We start from the raw sequence: 24,317 nt of genomic DNA, 5'->3' as shown, positions 1-24,317 counted from the left end.
GCACAATTTCTCATCGCCCGTTTCGATGCAGGAGGCCGGTTTCGTTAGCCACCACCTTCTGCTTCGCGGCCCGGAGTTAATGGCTCCAGCCGTGGGGCTGTTAATAGCCCCCGATCTTCGCCATCCCCATCCCCATACCCCTAATTTTTCCCATTCGAGACACTTTACGGCCGCATATGAAATATGTGCGCCCATGAAATGAGCTAAATTTCTCGGGAAAAGTGCAACATTGTGGAAAATGGAATTGCCAGCAAAGCAACATTCGAGCTGCAATGCCAAAACAGAGGGTTGCAATGTTTGGAGGTGTTTATGTGCAAGTTGATGGCTGGAATTCGCAGACACTGCCTGATGGAAATGGCTAACATGCCCTCTAGAGAAACTTTAGTCAGAAGGAGCTGAGTCAAATTTATTAATTATACTCAATTAATAATGTAAATGAGTCGGGTTCAAACTCTAATAAATCTGGCGGAGATTTTTTGATCTTTAAAATTGTATTACAATTTTCCTATAAATCTTTCTTTTTGCTAAGATATACAACATTTTCATTATACGCCTAGTCACTGATACTTAGAAATTGTATAAAGACCTTGGTTGCTTTCATTGTAGTTCTTTTGATGCTTTGTTAGCTACAACAGTGCAACAATAAGTTTTTACTTAAATGACGAATTCTTATAATATTATATCTTTTGAAATTATGTGCAATGTCTTAGTAAGGAAGCAGTAATACCGCATTTCACGATTAATCACTTTGATATTTAAATCTTCGCCCAATTGATGTCCCCCCCCTCAGTCAATTATTTCATGGGGTATTTATTTCTCACCCTGTGCCCCACGAGTGCCCCACTTTCCCGGGAACTTAGGAACCCGGTCCGAGTGCATCGGGTCGTGTCTATTGTTTTGGCAGACAACGCCTGTCATATTTGGCGAACATTTATAATTCGCGGCGACATCAAGTTGTTGCGGTCTAGAAATTATTATTTGTTGCATTGTCGTCGCGGGAAGAGACGCTGCCAAGATGACAAGGGAATAATTAAAAGTTCTGCGACTACGCGATCTGCGAGACACAAAGACCACTTCGACCAAAATTCGTCTGGGCAAATGAATCAAAAAGAAAACATCTGTTGGGAGTGGAAAGTGTCCCAAGGCGAGGGCGTCATCCCGAAGGAACTGGGAATGGGATGATGAATGGGCTGCGCGTGGCATGTGGCACGATCGAAGGAGGCGCACTTACCAGAGCTGCCAATTTGCATGAATTTATTGAATCCATCGAAAATGCGATCCTCGATCCCCATATCCTCGATGCCAAGCGGAATGCTTCCCACTTCCCGGAAAAGAAACGTCACAACATTTTTTCTTTGCAATTTCGCACGCCGGCTTTATTTTTGATCATTCTTGTCGCGATTTTTTTCGGTTTTTCGATTTCAATTTTTTATATGCAACTACCACAGTTTACATTACGTGTATTTATCGGTATATGTATTTAAATATATCTAGGTATAGCCATAAAATTAGTTAAGTTCTGACCTCGCAGCCTGCCTGATCCGGTTGAAGAGACTCCTCCAGCCAAGTTCGTTCCTCGATCCGCTATTTTTACAACTTACCGGCTAAACTTAATGCATTTAAATGCCTTGAAGATCGCTATCAATTAACCGTACTATATATATGTATAGACACAAAGGATATATTCGTATATATGTGTGTGGGGGGGTGTTTGAGTTTGTGTCGGTGCTAGTTGAAGCTTAGCGTAGGGTAATGCTCAAGATATGTACTCCACAAAAACCATGTGTGTTCCAAGACTAAGATCTCATCATCAGCTCCTCTCAGTTACTTCTCCGCATCTCTGGACTCCGACTCCTCGTTGTCCCCTCCGTGGGCCTCCGCCTCTGCTTCCTGCTGATCCTCCTGCTCGCTGAAGCCGCCCATGGCCTCGTTTTGATTGTTCTCCACCTTGATGCGACTCAGTGGATGCCATATGTTGCCGGCGCCCTCTTCCTCCCGCAGGGAAGGACTCTGAGCCGGCTCTGGTGTGGGTGACTTGCTGCTGCTCCTCCGCTCCAGGCCATACGGATGCTGGGCCAGGAAGCCCGGAAAGCCCAGGAGTCCGGGCGGATATGGATACTTCCCGCCGTTGGCGAAGGGCGGAGGGGGTATGTTGGGAAAGGCGCCGGGACTCAGTTCACCAGGCTGAGAAATATTCAGAGATGGAGGAGGAAAGAAAGTCACCAGTTAAAAAGGTTACCATTCCCAGATAATATAACTTATAATCTAGGTGCATTTCATAGCGCCTAGTGTCATATGACCATGTCGTTTTTATAGACATCACCTACACATTAAACTTATAACACCTTAGAATTATGGTTCGAGTATTATTGTTCTTAAAACATAAATAAGCTGTGGAGAGTTGGCATAATAACCGGTAATTCTTATATCGGTATTCCTAATAATTCTGAATACACATTACACATTTTTATAAGTTTTGGGGCGTTATGACACTTCTAAAAAGTTTCAGAAGAGCCGCGGGCACGATGACACTTTTTAGTTGGGCTTAATGACACATTTAAAAATGTTAAAAAGCCCCGTTACGTTATTACCCTGGACGTTATGACAAGCACCCTTATAATCAATCTTGCTTAAAGATTTGATGTTATAAGTCCCCCAAGAAATCCCAATTTCCTTACCTTTGGCGGCAGTCCGTTAAAAAAGGGCGGCAGGTAGGGAAAGAAGAGCTCAGGTCTTCGCTGCATGAACTCCTGTTCGGCATTCGATCCTGGGTGACCTTGTCCCGAGTTTGGACCAGGACGCATGGGTAGCTCCAAGGACATGCGACGACCTCGCCGCGAAGTCGGATTCGTCCACATGTGAGTGCCCATATGCACCTGAAAGTGGGTTAGATCCGCGGGGAACTCAGGTGAGTAAAGCTAGAAAGATTATAGTCCCCTGGTAAAAACTACCTTAAGATTCCCCTTGGTGGTGAAGGCCTTCTGGCACACATTGCACTGGAAGGGCTTGTCGCCCGTGTGGGTGCGCATGTGGATCTGGAGAGCGGAACTCGAGCTGAAGTTCCTGCGGCAGACGTGGCAGAAGTGCTTGTTATTCACGGGGGGATCCAAACTAGAGGTCGGAGGTCCTGCGGACATTAAAGCCTGCTGAAAGTCGAGGGGACTGGCAGGAAAGCGATGGGCATCTGATGGGAAGACACACTTAGGATTCTGGAAAGAAGCTTACGAGGTACTAGGGAATCACTTACGGAGCTGCATCTTCATCAGGGACTGCTCTGCATCACCGGATTCCTGGGGATAGTTCGAGCCAGCTCCATTGCCAGATCCTTCTCCAGCCGAAGCACCCTCCTCCACCATCAACTGTTCCTGGTCGGGATCTTCCTTGATGGGCGTTGCCGGGGGATTCTCAGAGGGAAAGGGCAGGGCGGATGACTCCGGCAACTTGTCACCCGATGACGACGACGGCGGCTTCTTTGCAAACAGATTTGGATTGAGAGTGAGCTGAAATGCGATGAGATACAAAGTTACAGGGCGAGATACTTTCGCGACGGGCGCTAATTTCTGCGCATTTTCAGTTAAATGTGCCGTTAATCCCGCTGCGGCAGACTCGCGCCTCTTAATAATCTTATTTTCGCGAGCCGGGAGAGAGCCAAAAACATAATTTACAATTTTTCTATGCCGCGTGTATCGCGTGTAATAATGCCAACTAATTATCTCGCGCAGACGATGCCGCCGGGTCTCATATTTTTATGGCAAAACAATTGTTCGCCGAAAGGGGGATTCTGGGCGAGGGGCTGGGGATAGAGCACAAACTACGTAGTGGATGGTGTCCCCAGCAGACGCGACGAACAAAAGATTAAATAATTTTGCATAAAGCGTAGCATAATTTATTTGCATTGAATGCATCGCACACACCGTCACCGATCCGGCACAGGCTCCTCTATATCTCTACAACACCCCGTAGCCCTTTATCACCCCGATAGGTCCCCCGAAATATCGCCCCAATCCAGAGCGAAAACATACCAGACGGAGTCGTAAATTTCGCATCATCATAATGCATTCTCGTAATTACTTAAGATTTTTGAATCATTTAGAAATTTCAAGCCCAAAAGATGATGCCGATCCCCAGGCCCACCTCCTATCTGCATCTCCCACTCCTCCCAGACCATACCATCCCCATCCCCATCCGATCCGATGTTCGTCTGCTCTAGATCATCAACAATGTGCTAAGCGAGCAAAACGGAACGTGGCCGGTCCTCAACCAATGAAGTACAAATGCTGTCTGTCGCTCCACTGGCGTTGGGGAAAAGGGGTAAAGGGGATCGTAGCAGCGACTTGCTGATTACCAACTGAAAATGTTATGACATTTACACTGCACTCGCATTGCAACGAAAATAAAGAAGGCGAAGGGAGCGGATCTAGTCAGTTAGGGGATAACAAAATAAATATTTTATAAATCTCTAACATATCTAAAAAGTAACTCTTTACAAGAAGAAGTTAATAAAAACATTTTATCTTCAAATACATTTACACTGCACTTGCATTGAAAGCAAAATAAAGAAGGCCAGGGGTCTAAAAATTGATCAGTTGCAAAAGAATAACCGAAAGAACTCTAAAAAAGAAAAGTTTAATACGAGTATACAACTTTTACAGAAGCATAAAAAAAAAGTTATGAACAATATTACCCAATATAAACACGCATTTAAGTGACTTAAGAACTAGATACTCATTTTAAAAAATATTTGATTATAAATTAATTTTAATAACAAACTAAATTATACCGTAAAATTCCCACCACTAGTTAATAGCCGCCCCTCAAATTCCGCCCCTGTGCCGAGACATTCGCTTTCAATTTTGGAAATACTCCAAGAATGTAAGCCATAATGAACGATGTCATTAGTCATAGAGCGACAATGCCGCACTGCGTGCCCCGGCCAGAAATAAATATTAATACTCGCATTTGTACTTAAATTATGGGCAGCCACAGCAGAACCACTCCATCTGAGAATCCGAGCAGCGAACGCACTTTAATAAATAATTGGCATTGTTGGGCGATGTAATCCGGGCACTTAAAGCTCTCTCCTCTGCAGATGAACTTGGGAGCCCGGGAGCCTGGGGTCTGGGTCTGGGCTTCCATTTGCAGCCCCAACTTGGCCGGGCGGAGGCCGCAAAGCGGAACGCCAACAATTAAGGCGAAGCTATGCAAGTTGGCCACAATTTCTTCATAATAAGGCCCAGCCAGTGACGAGGCGAACACGCCGGGCAATTAATAATGTGCTCATAATTTGTATGGTCGCGGCCAAAACGGGCTGTGCTCCATCCATATTTGGCCAAATCAAGCCAACCCCAGGAGCGAGCTGAACCCGTGAACATTTTAATTAATCATGACCAAGGCAGGCCCGAAGAATCGATTCGAACTCTCTATCGCCGCCAGGTGGCACTAGTTCTCAAAGCGAGAGTTGAGGTGGGATTAGGCTGGCTGGATGTGATGTAAGTGCTCCCATATTGGGGCAGGGAATGCTGCTCAATGGTCAGCTATGGAAGTGATTAGTGGATTGCATTGGAAAGGGAAAACTGAATGCGGAATATAGGAAAAGCTTGAGTGTGCAACAACGCGAATTTTTCAGCATTTTCGCTATTTTTAATAATTTAGCGGTCTTAATTAACTTTTTAATGAGATAAAAACGCGAATTCTTCAGGATTTATCAAGGGTTTAGTTTTTGTAATGCTCAAAATACATTTCTCAATATTGGGGCAGGGCATGCTGCTCAATGGTTAACTATGGAAGTGATTAGTGGATTGCATTGGAAAGGGAAAACTGAATGCGGAATATAGGAAAAGCTTGAGTGTGCAACAACACGAATTCTTCAGCATTTTTGCTATTTTTAATAATTTAGCGGTATTAATAAACTTTTCAATGAGATAAGAACGCGAATTCTTCAGGATTTATCAAGGGTTTAATATTTGTAATGCTTAAAATACACTTCTTAATATTGGAGCAGGGAATGCTGCTCAATGGTAAGCTATGGAAGTAATTAGTGGATTGCATTGGAAAGGGAAAACTGAATTCGCAATACAGGAAAAGCTGATTGTGCGACAACGCGAATTCTTCGGCATTTTTGCTTTTTTTTAATAATAAAGCGGTCTTAATAAACTATTCAATGAGATAATAATGCGAATTCTTCAGGTTTTGTCAAGGGTATAATTTTTTTAATGCCCAAAATACATTTCTCAATAAAATATGAACGCGAATTCTTTAGGATTTATCAAGGATTGAATGTTTAACACTTACCTTGGCACCGTACGGCGATCCAGCTTCACTGCTGTGGGGGCGAAGGGCGTGGCCCGTCGCCGGTTCTTTGGCATGTTCGCTCTGCAGATGGCTCTCCAGGGCGGCCAGGCTGGGCAGCATCTTGAAGCAGAGATTGCACACATTGGGGGGCGGGTGCAGACCTGCGGATGGGGGCGGGATGCAGACAAAGAGTTACTCGCGAGGTCAGTGGGGGACACATAATTCCCGCCACGTGCTGCCGAATGTCGCTCGCCGCGATCGCAGATATAATAAATATCCATCCGCGTAAAAGGTTGTGACATAATGAGGCGACAGATCGCTGCTCGATCGCTTGCGCCTCTGCGCCTCGATTCGGGAATGCGCCAATGTTTATAAATAAATTGCGGAATTTGGCATAGGCATATCAGACATGGATTGGGATGGAGCTGGGTGGAGTGGTGCGAAGTGCTCTGCGGATGCTTTGTCTCGGTCCAATTGAGTTATGTCGCGCCCAGATCGCAGATTTATCGCACTTCCACTCCGCGTTGCTTGGCAAACGCTGACGGGGTCAAAGGTGGCAGACAAAGAGGCTTTGTCATCTCGCATCCGAAAGCGGACGGAGAAGAAAGTTAATGTCAAGTGTGGCGACGCACAGATACGCAGTTTGCCGGATTTATTTATATATCTTTGGACTTTATATATCTATAGAACTATAAGGCAATTGGATTGAATGGGGCGTCCATGAAGTGTTCCCATTTTAATTGGCAGAATATATAAAGGAAGCTTTACATTGTATTTTGTTCTTAATAAGAAAATCAAATCATAGATAGGACTATAAATATATTAAAATGGGCAAAGGGTTACTTTCGAGCAGACAAAGGTGGTTAGAAATCTGTTCTAAGAACTATTAATAACATTTTTTTCGAATGAAAAAGTACTTTTGGTTATTGAAATACCACCAAAATATGCAAGGGACTGTCTTAAAACTGATCCTTAATAAAGATATATATAAGACTTACCCATAAATCCAAGTGGACCGAAGGGCAGCAGGGGAAATTTGGCGTGAGCGTGACCTAGAGCGTGCATTTCTTCGCGGGCAGCGGCCATGAGCAGGAGATTTGGGGGCATGGGCATTCCGAGCATGGGAAGACCTCCACCGCCCGATCCTCCACCCACAGCTCCATTCGCCAGCCCACTTCCGAAGATGCGTCCGGTGGCTGAAGAGGGCGAGGAGAGATCCATGGCGGGCATCTCCCCACTCTCGCTGCGTCCTCCGGCCAGATCGGGATTGGAATGAGATCTCTCATCGGAGCCATCGTTGGGAACCCTTCGCTCCCGTTCCCGTTCCCGCTCCTTCTCCCTATCCCTCTCCCTTTCCAGGGGATGGGGCGTGGCCGTGGCTGCACTTGAGTTGTCCCTGGAGTCATCAGTACTGTCCATGGTCATGAACTCATCGAAGTCACCGCCTTGCGAAGACTCTGATCTCTGACCCGAGTGGTCCGAAATGGTGGTGGAGAAGTCCAAGGTATCGGAGGTGCCCAGCGACTTGTTCGAGTTCTGATCCTCGATGCCCAGCCGTTCAGCCTCGCCAGGATTTGTTGGAGGAACTCCCTGGCCACCGCTGCCATCGTCCATGGTGTGGATGCGAATGTGCTGCTGCAGGATGATGCCGTTGGAGAACTTCTGGTGGCACACGGGACACTTGAACTGGCTCCTCATCGGCGGCTTGATCTTGTGTATGCTCATGTGGGCCTTCAGGTTTCCCTTTGTGGCGAAGGCCCGGCCGCAGATCTTGCAGCGAAATGGGCGCTCGCCAGTGTGGGTGCGAATGTGCATCTGCAGGGAACTGCGGCAGGACATGACCTTCTGGCAGAAGATGCACTGGTTCGGGTCGGTCAGCTTGTTCTCGATGTTGTCCACCAGCTGCTGCAGCTTCGAGGTCTCCGACGTCTTGTCGATCTCGATGAGGTCCTCCCACGACTTGTCGATGATGCGTTCCATTTGGGCGAGCGAGTACTCCGCCGGCTGAGATTCTCGGCTGGAGGAAGAGCGTCTCACCAGCTTGGCTATGTGCAAGTGCTCGGCCAGATCCCTCTCCCTGTCCTCCTGAGGAGGACTGCCAGCACTGCTGGTCTGTCGCTTCCGGACAGAACCATTTCGTCGCGATGGGGTCACCACCGGCTTGGAGACCTCCTTTTCAGGCTTCTCCAGTGGTGTCGGTTGAACCTCTGGCTTGACCTCCTTGGGGGTCTTTACTCGCTCCACGGGGGAGTGGGACTTCTCCTTCTCCTTCACCACTGGCTTGCTGAGATCCTCTGCCTGCTGAACTGGAATCGGAGCTTCCTGCCTGACCTCCTCTGGCTCGTCCACCTGCTGTTGAACCGGCTCCTGACCCGATGGAGCCCCCGGGGGCACGAAAGGCAGGCGAATAGGATACTGATCGGCCTGCGCTTGACCCTGACCCGAGTGCCCCACGTTGGGCGCCACTCCCGGTGGCAACAGCATGGGTGGAAAGATCTGCGTGTGCCGCTGGTAGTGCACCTTCAGGTTGCCTTTCGTGGTAAACTTACTGCCGCAGACATTGCAAACGAATGGACGTTCGCCGGTGTGCGATCTCAGATGGATCTGCAGGGCCGAGTAGCTGCCGAAGATCTTCCCGCAGTACTTGCAGCGGTGCTTGAAGATTTCGCCGCGACTCTGAGCCTCCTTGGAGGCGTACTCCGAGTACTCCTCCTGCATCTGGGCGGCGTGTAGACTCTGGGAAGCGGAGTCCAGGACCTCCTCCGTTCGCCGCTGCAGCATCTCCAGGCAGTTGGGCTCGTTAGCGGCTGGGGGTTCGTGGTTGGTGATGATGCTCGATGCCAGGCTCGAGCTGATGTCGCACATCATGGGTTGGTAGCCCTCCGGCTCCGCCTTCCTCTCCTCAGTCGCCCTCTTGTCAGTCTTTGAACTCTCCTCCCGTCGCGGCTCCACCTCCTGATCCTGCTCCAGCTCCTGATCCTGCTCCTCTTCCTCCTCCTTCAGGCCATTGGCCAGCTGCTTCTTGGGCTCCGGCTCGTCCTCCTCCTCGTCACTCTGGGATTGCCTGCCCAAGGCGACTGCCTCGGCCCTTTTCAATTGACTTTGCAGGTGCTGAATGAGCTGCAGCTGCATCAGATGCTGCCGCTGCACATTGAAGATGGTGGACTGCACCATGGCCAGGTCGGCGGACTGGTGGTTACCGGCCATCGCCGAGGCCGCGAACTGGGCCACCGCCACTTTGGTATGTTGTAGGGCCTCCAGCGAGACGTGACCACTGCCTGGCAGGGACTCCCGACCGCTGGACGAGATCAGCGAGAGGTCCAGGGCCTCGTTGCTGTTCTCCAGATCCCCGTGATCCTCGCCGTGCTCCTCGGCCACTTCCCTCTCCGTATCGGATTCCGGAACCGCTTCCGTTTCCATTTGCGGCTCGGTGCCATTGTTGTTGCTATCCGCATCCAGTTCCTTGGCCAGCAGGGCGTCCCTATCCCTGTCCCTCTCCCGATCGCGATCCCTGTCCCTTTCCCGCTCCCCGCTGCCGCTCCTGGTGCCGCCAGTCCCACGATAATTGATGCGGTTGCGAAATATTGAACACATTATCCTCTCGATCGGAAGCGCTCACCTCCTGATCCCAATTGCCGTTGAAGTCTGCTCATGGACTGCACCCTGGCAACGAAAGGGGAGAAGATATAGGGAAAATCTTGTGAGAAACGCACATTTTCCGATTTTCCCGCCAGCAACACTGGTCAGCAAATACAAATGTTTGTGATTTTCGGTTGGAGATAAATCAATTAAAGGTAAGTAAATTATTTTTAACAAGTATTTATTAAATAGAGTTTGGCTTAGATAATGTAGTTATGATACAACTACAAAAGTAATATATACAATATTTTTAATAACTATACAATTTAAGACACATTCCTTTACAAATGTTTCCAGGGAAAATTACCCACTTCGAAATCAAGTTGCGCAGTGTTATTTAGCAAGATATTATATATGCATATGGACGGATCCGTCACGTAAGGGGTGCCCGGTCAGGCTTTATGATAAATTTTTGAATATATGAATAGCGGCGTGTCGCAATTTTAGACGTTGAATAAATGAACCGGGCGCATATGGTTAGTCGCGTATAACTTAATAGCAGCCTGCGATCTGGACTCGCGGCTGGAGCGAGAATTTGGATATTACGGAGTTGGCGTGGACTCTTGACCGGGTTGGAGGAACCCAAAAGAGTTTTGCATGAGCCATTCGCGTAAGAGTGGGTAATTTATTGATTTATTACACGGAATCACTCAGCATAACTTTCAGCCTACCCAGATGATTGAGTTTGTGTGTCGAATCTGTCGAATTATTCCACCTAATTTACCTGACGCCGGCAGATATCGGCTACCGAGATATAACCATGGTAAAAATAATCCGTTCAGCGACATCAAAAGAGGGTCATGATATACTGTAAAGTCTCAAGCCGAATGTTTTATCTAGAATATATACCTTATAAATATACACCTTACCTCGGAACATGGCAGAAGCATACACTTGATAACCTTAATACATTGCACTACGCAGATTTAATGATTCTTTTGACTTTTGTAATCTCATTTTGAAACTGGGGAAGTCCAGAGCTAACCGGGTATTGGATTGCCGTCTGGTGTAGAATCTTTTTCCTGCAAGGAAGATGCCACAGCGAACTCCCAAATACAACCAGTTATTCATGAATCTTCCGGTGGTCGGCATTATGGAACGAACTTGACTATGAATTTGTACACATTTAATCGGACATCAGACGGTATATGAATGGCCAACTTGGGGGAGTTTCCGACGAGGGTTGCCCAATTCCAACTAAAGTGTTCGATGTACGCGCCGCATAAATTTCGGAGCAAATCGATTTCAACATAATTCCACACCGTTTCTGAGTTACACTTTCAACAGGGCCACATATTCTCGATTTCCCTGATTCTCCAAAGCCCCGAAGACCAGAAAATAAGGCTTGCACGGGTATCCCATCCGCATTACGGTCGATTGCTTTATGATTATTTCCCGGCAATTAACAGAATTTATTGGCGAAGGTAAACACTCGCCAGATACAGATACAGATGAAGATACAGCTACAATAGGGTCCGTACTCGGATGCGTGGCTATATCGATTCGACGCACTCGAAATCATCGGCGCACACACATCGACTCCACTATTTCTATCAATGCCGATGGGCTCATCGGAAATCAATTTGTTTAATGCAGGGGCGGTGGGGATTTTAGGGGGTTAAGACGAGGTGGAGTTGGCCCCCAAAGAACCAAAGTCTGGGCCTGGGCGAAAGTGTTAACCGAAACTAAAGTGAGCCGGGCCACAACTTATTCCACTTGAGCTGATTTCTTGAGCGATTTACGCACAGCCAAAAACATAAAACTTCCGCAATTACCTCGGCAACCTCTATTGGAGCTTTAAGAAGTTTCAGGAGTCTGCGGTGGGATTCCATCAAAAAAGTTTCAAGCCTTCATTTCCTTTGTCACTCCACGGAAAAGCCCATGGAAAAGTGGAATAGCCAAAGTTTCCTGTCAGCAGGTGGTCCCAGCCTCTCGAAAGGAACTCTAAATCTTTCGGATTTCTCGGGCCCGGTCTTTCTTGTAAAGTCCGGAATCAACACGGCGTCAATCATTCGTCCAAATCGTGAATTATGGTTGAGTATATATGCTGCTTAGCCCCCCGAAACGTCTTCAGCGGATATTGATCAAAATTCATTGCAATTCTCTTGATTGATTGATGGCACAGTACATATATCCGGGGCCAATTGGCTGCTCTGTTTTAGGAGCCATCGAATGAATGAACCCGAATCCAACGTAAACAGACACTTTGGAAGTCTATCGGAGGGGGCGAAAGGGAAACGGAATGCGAGATCTTGATTGAAGTCTGTTGTTTCAACCGTCGATCGAACACGAACGACTGCCAGTCCATCCACGGACATCACTTTATGGGATCGGGGATTTTCGGGGCAGCTAGCGCCAATTCTGACAGAAAAGTTATACATATTTATACATATCGAAGAAATTATCATCCACGAATTATTTGTCCCTAATGCAGTTAACATAATCCTACTTTAAAAATGAGTTAAAAGGTGTTACACAACTTTATAAGATTTATAGATATATAATTTGACTTGCCCGATGATTTTGATCAAAAACGTTTTCAAAGAGTTATAGTAAGAACCTATTAAAATACTACGAACTTCTGATATTCTCCGTTAAATAACCCAAACATAATCTAAAACTGGATTCTATGCTCTTAAATTAAAATGATCCTTAAATTTTAAGAAAAATAATGTATTGTTATTGGGAATACAAATGGTTTTATTTACATCTTCAACAAAAATGAATAAAATTCTTCGATTCTAAGCATAGGTATCTAAACTTACGTATACGGTATCTTTAAGATATCTGATTTTTTCAATAAATATATATTCTAATGTGATAGCTTTAATTTAAAAACACATTCCGGTATTTCCCACAGAAGCATGATTCATTTGAGCGGATTGTGTGATAAATAGCCACACCAGTTTCACCTGACACATGCCGGGTTTATAGAAAAACTCCAGCAAGGTGAACCTGAACCCCACGCTTTTTTCCTCCCACTGAATTGACTTTCCAAAAAAGCCAGAGAAAATATGGGAAATAAAAACGGTTGAAGAAGCAGGGCAAAAAAAGTGGGAAATTGTTTGAGGCAAATTTATGAGCTTCGCTTAAGCAAGGCAACTGCGTCTGGTTAACGCTCCCCGATGTGCCCGGTATATAGTAGCACATATATATGTTTGCGGTACTGTGAGAGGTCGGGGGACTTAAGGCCACTTCAGCATTGACCATTTTGCATGAAAGCCTCTCGCTTCCCAAGCGAAAATATGTCCGAGCCACAGGGGCAGCCAATAACAACAACGAACCCGGGGCAATTCAAGTTCCCAGTTCCCAGTCACCAGTTACCAGTTCAGAATTCCCATTTCCAGGGGTCCCCTTACAAAATGTCTGCAAATTTATTAAGCTGAAAAAATTTTATGAGTTGAATTGGTATAATTTTCATATAATTTTTGAGAAAGAAGCGAAATGGAACGCCGCCAGACGGCGGAGACGGTCAATTCAACCAGTTGAGCCCAGCGGGGGGTTAAGCGCCACACACACCTCTGTATTCAAGATGGGTGAGTGTGTGAGTGCGTATCTGTGTGGGGGAATGCAAATGTCTGTGTGTGGAGGGGCAGAAGGGCGGGCAGAAGGGTCTGGAAATGAATGAATGGGCTGGGAAGCAGGCAAGTTGAGATACCCAAACGCATACAGGCACACAGACCACTCACACAGATACTGCACACAGACAGGGGAGTCCGATTAAAAAAGCCTTGTAGATGAATTTGTATTGTTTTGCATTTGCTTTTGGGGCGCTACTTTGTTTTGGCCTCCGCTTTCGCCGCTCGTTTCTTCTGCTTCCTTGCCATTTCGTTTTTGTTTGAGAGGAATAATACGGGGTTGTTGGTGGAGTTGTTAAGCTGCCATTGCAAACAATTAAAATCATAAAAGACGCACATAAATTATTCATGGCTTAATCTAAAGTGGACAATCTATGCAAAGTACCAGGGCACTCACACAGGCGTACATGTGTGTGTGTGTGCACGTTGGACACTTGTTTGTACCCCTGCCACGCCCCTCCCACCGCCCACACGTGAATGGCCATTTTTGATATTTTGCCAGCCCTCGACTCGCTCTCTTTTCGTTTTAATTACTCATAAACGAAGGAAATAATTGCATTCAAGTAGCCACATTCTGTTTCTACCTTCTTGTTTTGCCAGGTTTTGCTTCCATTTTTGGCAATTAAGAAGGACAACGAAACGGGGCAGATTTGGTTTCCGAATTCTTGAACTTCAGTCTTATTTTTGCAGGAAATGGCAGTTAAACGAAGCAGTTTTCTGCCTGTTTTGTTACTTTTTGGTTCCTTAAGGTTTTAGGGAGGTTTAGGGATCCTTAGTGTTTTAATAATTGGGGTGCTTTTGTATTTTCTTAAGAACATGCTTTTATCAACAAGTTTTACTTTATTTTAAGATAATCTGGACTATCCTTCATTGAGTTTTGAACTCAATTGAATAGTTTTACTTTGTTTTTAGATAATCTTGATTATCTTTTTTTGAGTTGAGAACTCATTTTAATATTATTTACTACCAAAATGCATACTTTTTAACAAGTTGTGTAAATGTTATTATACTATTATGTTATAAATTACTATTAAATGTTATTTTTAGAGAACCGTTTTATTTTTCATATCTAAATCTACATTCAAAAAAATATTGTATAGTTCCACAAAGAAGCAATTTACTTAATTTACTTAAAGTACAGAATTTTTGTATAATTCTATTAAGTAATTAAGATACAACATATATTACTGAGTTATAATTTTGTAGGAATTTTTTTAAACTCTTTGTATAATGGGCTCAATCAAAAACCTTTTATCGTATTGAATCACGTTATTAATAGAGTCTATACATTTGTCCGCTAATTCTAGCTATAATTAGTAATTCCGCCGCAAAACGTGTAGATCCAGAATAAAATCAATTTTAGTAAATCGATTTCTTTATTAATTCCGTCGCATTTTTTCGTTATTCATTTCCGTAATTTAGGACAAGCTGGCAAAGCCGAATTTTGTTTTGATGAATATGAATTGAATTTGGTTTATTACCCCGACAGAAAACAATAAAAAGGCAACTCGGCTAAATTCGGGCAGGTTCTAACAGTGTTATAATGGAATCCAACTAATAAACTTGCGCAACGAAAAAGCCATAAAAATTCAATTTATGCGGCTTATTGAATTAGCGAGCGGAATTAAATTGAAAATTCACAAATGCAGAAATGCATGATATAGCTGCATATTTTTGAAGGCCCGCTGATCTAAAAACCGGGGAGTGCGGGGTGCAGATGGATTGATATATAGACAGATAGATTCGCATGCGAGGATGGTCGTTGTGTCGGATTCAATGGCCCACATTACAGAATCACGCTGCGAATAATAAAAACATTTTCGCCAAATATTCGCATTCAAAAGCTACAAAATATGCCGCTAACTATGGTGGAGGGGTGTGGGGGGAAGGGTTATCTGATAGATACATTTTTATATAGCCTCTATGGCCGCACATTTCTGTCATAACACAAAATAAATATTTCATCCGCCCCGTGTCCGCTTGGCTCGCTGGTTTTTAGTATTCCTCGCTGCCGTCGTATTTATTATTAAAATGAAAATAAATTGTATATCAAATATATAATCCAAAGGGGTAAAGGGGGGTGGATGAAAAGCCAAATGGTGGGCGAGAAAAATGAGAGATAGACTCTGGCTAAAGAGCTTCGAATTTTTACAAATGAATTTATCGCCAGGCCAACTAGGAGGGAGCAAAAAATAGACGCTGAACTGAAATCGCGCGACTCATAAATTAATTAAAACAATAAAACAATAAATGCACGAGGGCCGTTCGAGGAGAATTTCGTCGGCCCATATGTATCTTTGTATCTGGCTTGCAGCAGACTGCATGATTGTGAATTATTTATTGCTTCAATTGTGGCTGGATTGAAACTGCTCTAACATCTCCGCACAAGACTGCATTTCCCCCATCAATCGATGCATCTGTGACACACTGACTTGACACCTGTCATCTTTTCGTTTAACCCTAGATGGCCAATGTCGCTGAGAGTATTTCTCCTCCCACCTAAAGCCATGTTCCTCCCTATTCCAATGTTAATTTTCTTCTTGACATGTTCTTGATGCTGTTCCATTGGCTTGGGATATTGTTCGACTTGCTCATGTTGTTGTCATTGCATAACAAGCACACACCCGAGCACACATCCCATGTCATATCCTTGGGCAGAGACAAGGAACAACGACCCCTTGACCCCCTTGCCCCGCCCACCGGCCACCTTTGGGGCACAAAGATGTTGTATTTATGTTAACTTTGACATAAGCCCAACATGCAACTTTCGGGTGCTCCGTTGCAGTTGCATGTCCTCGCATAAAGTGTCAAAGTTAAATAATCTAGGCAACGGGAGTCAGGGGAGGGGGTCAAGGGAAGCTGCAGAGGTGCATATAGAAAAGTAGCCCCGAGCTCTATTTCGATCTAGCGCAATATGTATTCCCCAATTTGTAGGTTACTCAGATGCCAAGAGTGTTTGTACACACACACATCTTTCAAAGTCATGGCACTTGTGTGCGTTAAGAGGAGTCAACATCCATCAGGATAATATATTTTATGTACTATATATGCATTGTACAATCTACATAAATAATTTTCGCTTTACCCCAAGTTGCTTTTGATTTGTTCTGAGATATTGACAAATGAAAGCTGAAATAATTATTTACAGATTTTATTCTATATAACCGAATCAATCGAAAATTATTAGCTCTCTAAATTTTACATACATATGTATTACAAGGGTAAAAGCCCCTTGTAATATAAATGGCCCTCTGGACACTAGTTTACAATTTAAAATAAATATCTCGTATTTTTTATATGGGTCTGATGATTTACTATAGCCGTTCTTTATCTGGGATACCTTTAAAAACATATGCCCAAATATGTACTTAAAATGATTATAAAGGATTGAATGGTACCGAACATTTGGACAATGTAATGCATTAAAAGCCAAAGTTAAAGTATTAATAAGAAGTTTAGGGATAAAACCTGTATAAATATACCCCTATATTATTATACTTTGCTTCATGAATTGTAACTAAAATGGAAAATGTTGGCAATTTAATGCAATTAAGGACATTAAAACCCAAACTTGAAGAGCTAATAAGAAGCTTAAAGCTGAAACCTGTAACTACAGTATACTATCATGAAAATATTCCCATTTTTTATTGTATTTTACTTCACAAAAAACTCATCTCACACATCTTTCAAATTAAAGTTTCCTTACACTCAGTTGCACATAAAGCAAATCGAAGGGAAAGCAGAGCCAAGTAAGATTTTTCTCACACAAAGGGGTTGAAACCTGTCACAGTTCTTTCACAAAATCACCAGAATAATTCAAGACCTTATGCGCACTATTTCCCTTAAATTTTATTACTTCAATTTCCTTTCCGTTACACTACACCATTAATATAATACATTCCTTGGGGAGATGTGCTAGTTTGGTATTAACTGAATTTTCGTTTTAATAGATTAAAGTTGAAGTGAGTTTTAGGCGTCGCCTTATAAATGTTCCCCAAGTACTTTATCTTTTCCAATTTTAAATTCCGGAACCGTAAGTCTCTGCAACGGTCCGTAAGATATGTATTCATATTTTCACTACCTATAAAGTTTTAATAAATATTGCTTTAACTTTAAGTTTCTGGAATTCAGACAATTATTAGAACTTTAATTGTAGACAACTTTTGATTAAGAACCATGAGTTTGGCGGTATACTTTTTATGACGTTAGGAACCCTATTTAAAATTTTTGTTTTGTTTTTAATAATAATTTTAGCTTTAGCAATCTTTGAACAGTATGTAAATCCACTTAAATTCAACCTTATTCACCTTTACAAAATAGTAAAGCCACAAGATATTTGAAATATGAAACTTAAATTTAAGTTATTTTCAGGAATTACAGTCTTTGTTGTTTGTTGATCTACTTGACTAATTACAACTCAGGAAATAACCATTTATAAATTTAGTAAATTAAAATTATAATATAATTTATTAAAAACTTCTGTAAATGTTAGTAAAAATATAAAAACTCACTTGATTGCTGCTCCTTTTTCTCCTCCTCGCACTTAGTATCCTTTGGTAAGCATCATTCTGTGAAGTTGAGTATATTGCGGATGCCGTCGGAAAAGCAGTGTTAGTTTTTTGCACAGGATATAGTTGGTTCCAAAATCGAGTTTATTGCACATTATCCCCCTCTCGCCGGCCCCCTCCCTCTCTGCAGCCCTCTCTTTCCCACCTTCCTTGGGCTTTGTTTGTTTTATGTATTTGTTTTGCTGTTTTTGGCGAGTTACTTTTTACTTTTGCGGCTTGTTATGTAGATTTTATGATTAATTAAACACGCGCGACCGCTCGGCCCACACACACACACTCGCACGCATGCCCCCGCCCCCCGCACGCACACCACGGCGCGTCCGTGTGCGCATATATATGTGTAGATGCGTATATATATATATGCGTAGCAGCGGAGGCGGCGGTAATAAAAACGCACTGCGGTACCGTTAGACCCCAAGTGGTATTTGCAATCTTTGGGATTCAGTTCTGGATGGTACTGGTTAACTGGTTAACTGGGGTTCTGAGTTCTGGGTTCTGAGTTCTGGGAAAGGCGCTCTCGACTGGCAGGCTGCTTTTTGGCTCGCCGACTGAAACTATGGCCAAGAATCGAAATCGGGAATCGAATCGAATTCTCGGGCTGGAAACGAGTGCGAAACGAGAATCGAGAATCTCGAAAACCGAGGCGAGGCGAGGCGAGTTGAGTGGTGGCGAAAACGAGTGTCCTTTTTGGCGACTGCGTTGGCGAGTGGCGCCCCCGCGCGGCCGGAGAGCAAATGGCAGATGGCGATGGCGACTGAGGCAGCGACGTCCTGCGAGCCGGAGCGTCGACGGCGCTCTATGGAATCGCAATCGGGGGAAAAACAGGAGTTGCCCACCGTGGCCGCCAAAATTCGCAGCAGCGAAAGCTTCTCTGCCGCCCGCTCTCTCTCTCTCTCTCGGGGGCTCTCCTCTCTCCACTCTCCGCCTCTGTTAACAGATAACAGCTGGGGAAATGGCGTATAAGACTGCAGTTCGAATGTTAGGCTAGCGCTAACAGGGCTGTTGGTGTGTGGCGCACCTATAGCTGTGCTCCTCTAACCTCGCGCTCTCCCCCTCTCAGAAGAGAGAGCGGTGAAAAAACACACATAAAAGTAATCCAACGAAACGTCTTCGTTTTTTATGAACGTGCGCAGCGGATCGGCAAATAAATAAAAACGCATATATAGCAAATTATGACAACTTTAGGCGGAGCAACGTCGACGCAGGCCCTTATTTTTTTCTTTAGCTTTTTTCTCTTTTTTCGAGACCTCTCTCGTTGGCTCGGCATCCCAATCATATTTTTCCTTTATGTGCTCGCCGCTCCTTTTATTTATCCATATTTCCCTTATGTCAGCTGCCGCTCCTTCGCTTCTTCTTCTTCCTCGAGGGCGTCTTGGCCGCCGATTGTCCTTTCTCGCAGCGGGGATTTCGGATTGGCCGGCGATTTGCCGACGGGAATTTCACGTTGGAGCCGATTTCACTGACTTGGGATAATTTTGGGAGAAATATGAGGTGAAAAAACGATTTATAATGAAGGATTTAAATCTTATAGACAAATTTAATGGTATAATATTATAATGTTTTATTACATAAGTATTTTTATTTATTGGCATACACTTTGAAAATGTAAAATATACTTCCGTCAGCTTGACATTTTGGGTATAGTTGATAGGAAGTTAGTATAAACAAAAACTTCTCTCAATTTAAAATGGCATACATTAAAGATTAAAATTTTTTATGAAGCTTATCGATTTTCAAAAAATAATACTATAAAAATTAAAACGGTCTTAACATTTCAAGTAATATACAACATCAAAACTTTTGTTATGTTTGTATTATAATATATTGTAAAGTTTAATAAAACTTAGAACAATCTCAACATTTCAAGTTAAGAAAACATCAAAACTTTTGTATTTTGATATATTATATTAAATTGAGAATTTTCCCTGTTAATATTTATTACTTTCTTCGAGCTTTTGGGATCAGTACTATAAACCAAATTTTATTAATATAATTAGCACTATTTTTAATGTAAAAAAAAATCAGAGAAATAAAAGTTATAAGGTAAAAATGTATAAGCAAATGTTCATGGTTGAGCGATTTTATTCATATTTGATCAATATAAAATTCATTTGATTTCCTTATCAGAACCGAAATTTAAATCAAGTTCAAGACTTTAAGCCAACAACAATTATGAGCCATTTCCATTGGATGAAAAGAACCTTTAAGCGCTTACCACTCCCAAAACCCTCCGAAAATATTCCCTAGTTCGCATGAATTATGCATTTGCGTTTGTCACACGATTGCTGTACATTTCATTCAATTCGATTCGATTGGATTTGATTTGATTTCAGTTCGGTTCATTTCGATTGAGTGCATCACGTACTGCTTGCACATACTACATTATATGTATCTAGAAATCTGCATGGTATCTACATGGCAACCCTAAAAATTCACCGTGGAAGGGGTACCAGCTGCCACTTATGATTTACTAGAAAACCATTTCACTGGCAACAAAAATTTCAAAATGGTTGTTATAAAAAATGAATTGAAAAATGAAAACGAAATGAAACCGAATAAAATGATCTAACAAAGAGCTCACGCAAAGCAAACAAAGATGCGTCCTGTTTTCACAACCCCCGTGACCATCCCTACTTAAAAATTCAGATCCTGCCCACCTATACATACGTGTATGATGATATCAAATAATAACTAACCCTCTCCCTTGATCCCTCTTGTCGCGCTTGGCAAATTAGCAGACTGTACATGAAATTTGATATTAAATACCAATTCTAATGCTTTTTTTTTAATAAAAAGTTAAATTTAGGAAAAAGATGGCAGCATCATCCATAGACACAAAGTCTAAGAAATCGCCCCCACACAAAATCATCTATCACAAAAGAAAACCCCCAGGAAAACGAAACCGAACCCATTTGATCTTCGGTTGAAAGATCTTCTCTTTTTTAATAATCATGGCGGTGTACCCTTTTACCTCTCACTCCAACAACTGCAACAGAGCGAGACAACAAGTGGCATTTCTATGCAAATCATTCCAAAACTCGTTTTCTAACCAACAATTTTTAATGACGCCGATTTGTCTCCCGATCATAAAAATCGTTAACGAAAACAGAAAAGTTTACGAGAAAATTCATAGAAAGATACATATGGAGAGGGAGAGGAAAACAAATCAAAGCGTTTTCCCGACCAGAACATAATTAAATTTTGGAATAAATTATTACTACACATTTTGAGCAGCAAATGCGACAAATCTTCGCTTGACCCTAACCTCAAGACCGAAACCTCGAGGACCATCTTTTATAATTTTCGGTTTCCTCATTTTTCCTCCCATTTGCGATAAGAAAACGTGAGAAGGTTAGGAAAGGTTATGGGAGAAGTCGGTGGGATCTGAGAAGTAAGCAGGTTTCGTTTCTTTTTACATAAACTTTTTTTGTGGGAAATAATATTTTTTTGAGACCAAGCTTATGGGAATTTGGCAATAAGAAGTGTATTATAACAATATAATTTAGGCTAGATTTTTTTAATGGAATACAGATTTTGATCTGTAAAATGTATTTATTCTCATAGCAGTTAACCATAAATACAAGTAGAAAGATATATATTTTTTCGGTCACGTCTAATTGCCCTACTCATTAGGCCCCAAGTTCTAATTCTAATTCCCAACTCTTACCCATCTCGACCATCAATAAAATGTAAAATGCACGTCTGATCAAGATCGTTTGCTGGGTCTTCAATATATTATATCTCACGTGTGGCGGGAAATGAAATAAAATAAATTAAAATTGAAGTTAAAGCTGGAAAAGTTCTCTATTTTTATTTTTCCCATTTGCCGTAAAATTAAGTACTTACCAGTACCGAAGGTTCTTTTTGTCTGCGTGTGGGTTAAATGGTTTTTTAATATGTTTCGAGTGATTTACGTTAACGATGACACTCTTAGGGGAATCGATACATACAAAGGGTTTGGGTTTTCTAAGGCCTTTCTTTAAACTGGAATTGTCTTTTCTTCTCGTTCAGGTTTAGTACTTTCAATAATTAATAGTGTTTAGTTTAATTTGGAAAGGTTTACATTTAATTTAAGCTGTAGATAACAATCTTTGTATTTTTAAATGTTCCATTAGCTTGTTATATTTATCTAAATATTGCAAGCTATTTTTATCCCTGGCAAAAATATTGATAATATTTTTAAGCTGATAGAAAATACAAGATATGTTTCAGGTTTACTTTAAATTAGAATTCTAGTTTCTGGTCACTTGGTGTTTGTATTTCTGCCGCTTGCAGTTGTTATATTTTCTATTCTTGCTTTCCTTGAATTTAGTTTGTTTTCAATGGCCTGGTTTAAGTTTATTAAAAATACATAACCTTTCTTTCTTAGATTTCCCATTTAAATCAAATTAAATTTTCCCGAAAAACACAGAGACAAGCCCCGAAAACTGGCAAGGCATTTAAGAGTTGACCTTGTCTCGGGCTGATTGTGGGCGGGCGGGATTCTGGCTCCGGCTCTTTGGGCCATTTACCCGATTGCGTTTAATCGATTTCTTTGTAAACTGGAAACCAATGTCAACAGCCTCGCACAGATAAACCCACACAAATAAACAAATTCCCTGGCAAATTCTGGCAAAAAGGAGCCGACGAAATTTGCTCCTTTCGAGCGAGAAAACATTTACACACTTAAACGAAGCAAAAGAATTCCTTGTGGGGCGGCATAAAATCTATATCTATATCGCAAGGAAAACTAAGAGATTGTAGTGCAAAGAGCGAGGGAGAGCGAAAGGATACGGACCCAGGACAGGACTTCCTCCTCCCCGCCCCCCAGGGCGACTTTTCGCTTAGGTAAATACTCGAAAGCAGTTTGTTTGTGCGAGGAAGAGCGGCAAAATGTATCTGCTGGATACATATCGACTGCCAGACTGTTAGACTGCCTTGTTTGGTTTGGCGCCCATTTTAAAGTGCCTCCATCGATTTTTTCACTCAACTCGGCCACTTTGACTCATAACTCAACTTTTGCGGCTGCCATTGGCAATTAACACGCCCACTCCGCCGCCCCGCGAACCATCATCGTTCCGAATACTTAATGGCAAATTTATGTGGCGCTGCATTCCCTCCTAATGAAAATGGAATTCATAAAATAAAGCACCATAAAGTATTTTAGGGGGACATAATAGTATGGACTTGACTCGTGGCAGCCACATGTTCAATCGGGGCAGATCGCTAAAGTCCCGCCCCGAATGGGGGTCGGATTCCAAGTGCCCGGCAGATGTCGGGGAACTTCTTGAATTGGCTGAGGAATTTCCAGCTCACATAAATTATATGAATCATATTTTAAAATCCGTTGAGCAAATATGTTGAGATGATCAAGGGCCTCACCGAATTCTCACGCAAGAACTGTGGCAAAGGGGGCAAAACTAATATTTCATTAAGGAATTTTAATTATTTAAATTTAGTAAGTCAAATATTCTGTGGTTAATGTGTTGAATATTAAATAGATTTCATCGATTCCAGACTATTTTTATTTCACTCATTAAAAAAAAAGTCTTTAATCCAAATTTAATATATTCAGTTAATATATTTCCCGTTTTTTTTCATTTCCTACTGTTTTTATTATTTGTAAATATGAAAATTTGTTTATTTATTCTCTGGTTGCAACGTCAAAATAACCATTAAGAAGTTTTAAAACCCCTAAATTAAATGCAATTTTTAAATTTAAAATTGTATAAAGTGCTTTATAATAATATTGCCCAACATAGTATCTAATATTTTTACCTTCATATTTTTATAAGAAGTCTTTTTTTATTTTAATAAGTGGATAAGAAAACGATCCTTTGTATTTATTATTTTTTTGTATTTAGTGAAATATAGAATTTTGACTTCAATATGCAAATAATAAATATTAGGTATTATTAAATTGAACTACATATTTATTGGCTTAGAGTAAATGTACGTCGACAAGATATATTTTTCAAAACAAGGATAGAAGAAATTAAGGACTTTCTGATAACTCGTGATTTATATATAAAGTTATTAAGCTACATATGAGTATATAATCCAAATATATGCTGTGCATATCCTTTAAATTAGATTCCGTTTCATAATATAAGCATTTTGTTACTCTAAAACTTGACCCAACAAATTTATCTTTAAGTCACTTCTGCGGCTGCTTTAAGAGTATCATTACACAAACCTTTCGCCTGCGTCCGATGAAAATTTAATGACAATTGTTGCATTTAAATGTTGGCCCATTTAGCCG

At 42.2% G+C, this 24,317-nt stretch overlaps 1 protein-coding gene across 4 annotated transcripts; it reads right to left on the bottom strand.

Annotated features, from left to right (window-relative positions):
* Positions 1-1,347: 1,347 nt before the first annotated feature.
* Positions 1,348-18,872, bottom strand: salr (spalt-related). 4 transcript variants are annotated; one of them, XM_017089908.4, is made up of 8 exons: positions 10,800-11,072; positions 10,655-10,747; positions 7,290-9,954; positions 6,292-6,452; positions 3,248-3,500; positions 2,952-3,184; positions 2,679-2,876; positions 1,348-2,184 (listed from the first exon to the last, which is right to left on the bottom strand). In XM_017089908.4, exons 3-8 carry the CDS (start codon positions 9,883-9,885, stop codon positions 1,825-1,827), a joined length of 3,801 nt encoding a protein of 1,266 aa, XP_016945397.3. In that variant the 5' UTR covers positions 9,886-9,954; positions 10,655-10,747; positions 10,800-11,072; the 3' UTR covers positions 1,348-1,824. The 4 variants fall into 4 exon arrangements, with proteins under 4 accessions (XP_016945397.3, XP_016945395.3, XP_016945396.3 ...); XM_017089906.4 differs by having other exon boundaries at positions 10,655-10,738; XM_017089907.4 differs by lacking the exons at positions 10,655-10,747; positions 10,800-11,072 and adding an exon at positions 18,020-18,872.
* Positions 18,873-24,317: the final 5,445 nt, after the last annotated feature.

Source organism: Drosophila suzukii, chromosome 2L (assembly GCF_043229965.1).
Source record: "Drosophila suzukii chromosome 2L, CBGP_Dsuzu_IsoJpt1.0, whole genome shotgun sequence".
In the NCBI taxonomy this organism is placed as follows: Eukaryota; Metazoa; Arthropoda; class Insecta; order Diptera; family Drosophilidae; genus Drosophila; species Drosophila suzukii.
Note: the sequence above shows the minus strand (reverse complement) of the source record. Positions and strands in the feature narration are given on the sequence as shown.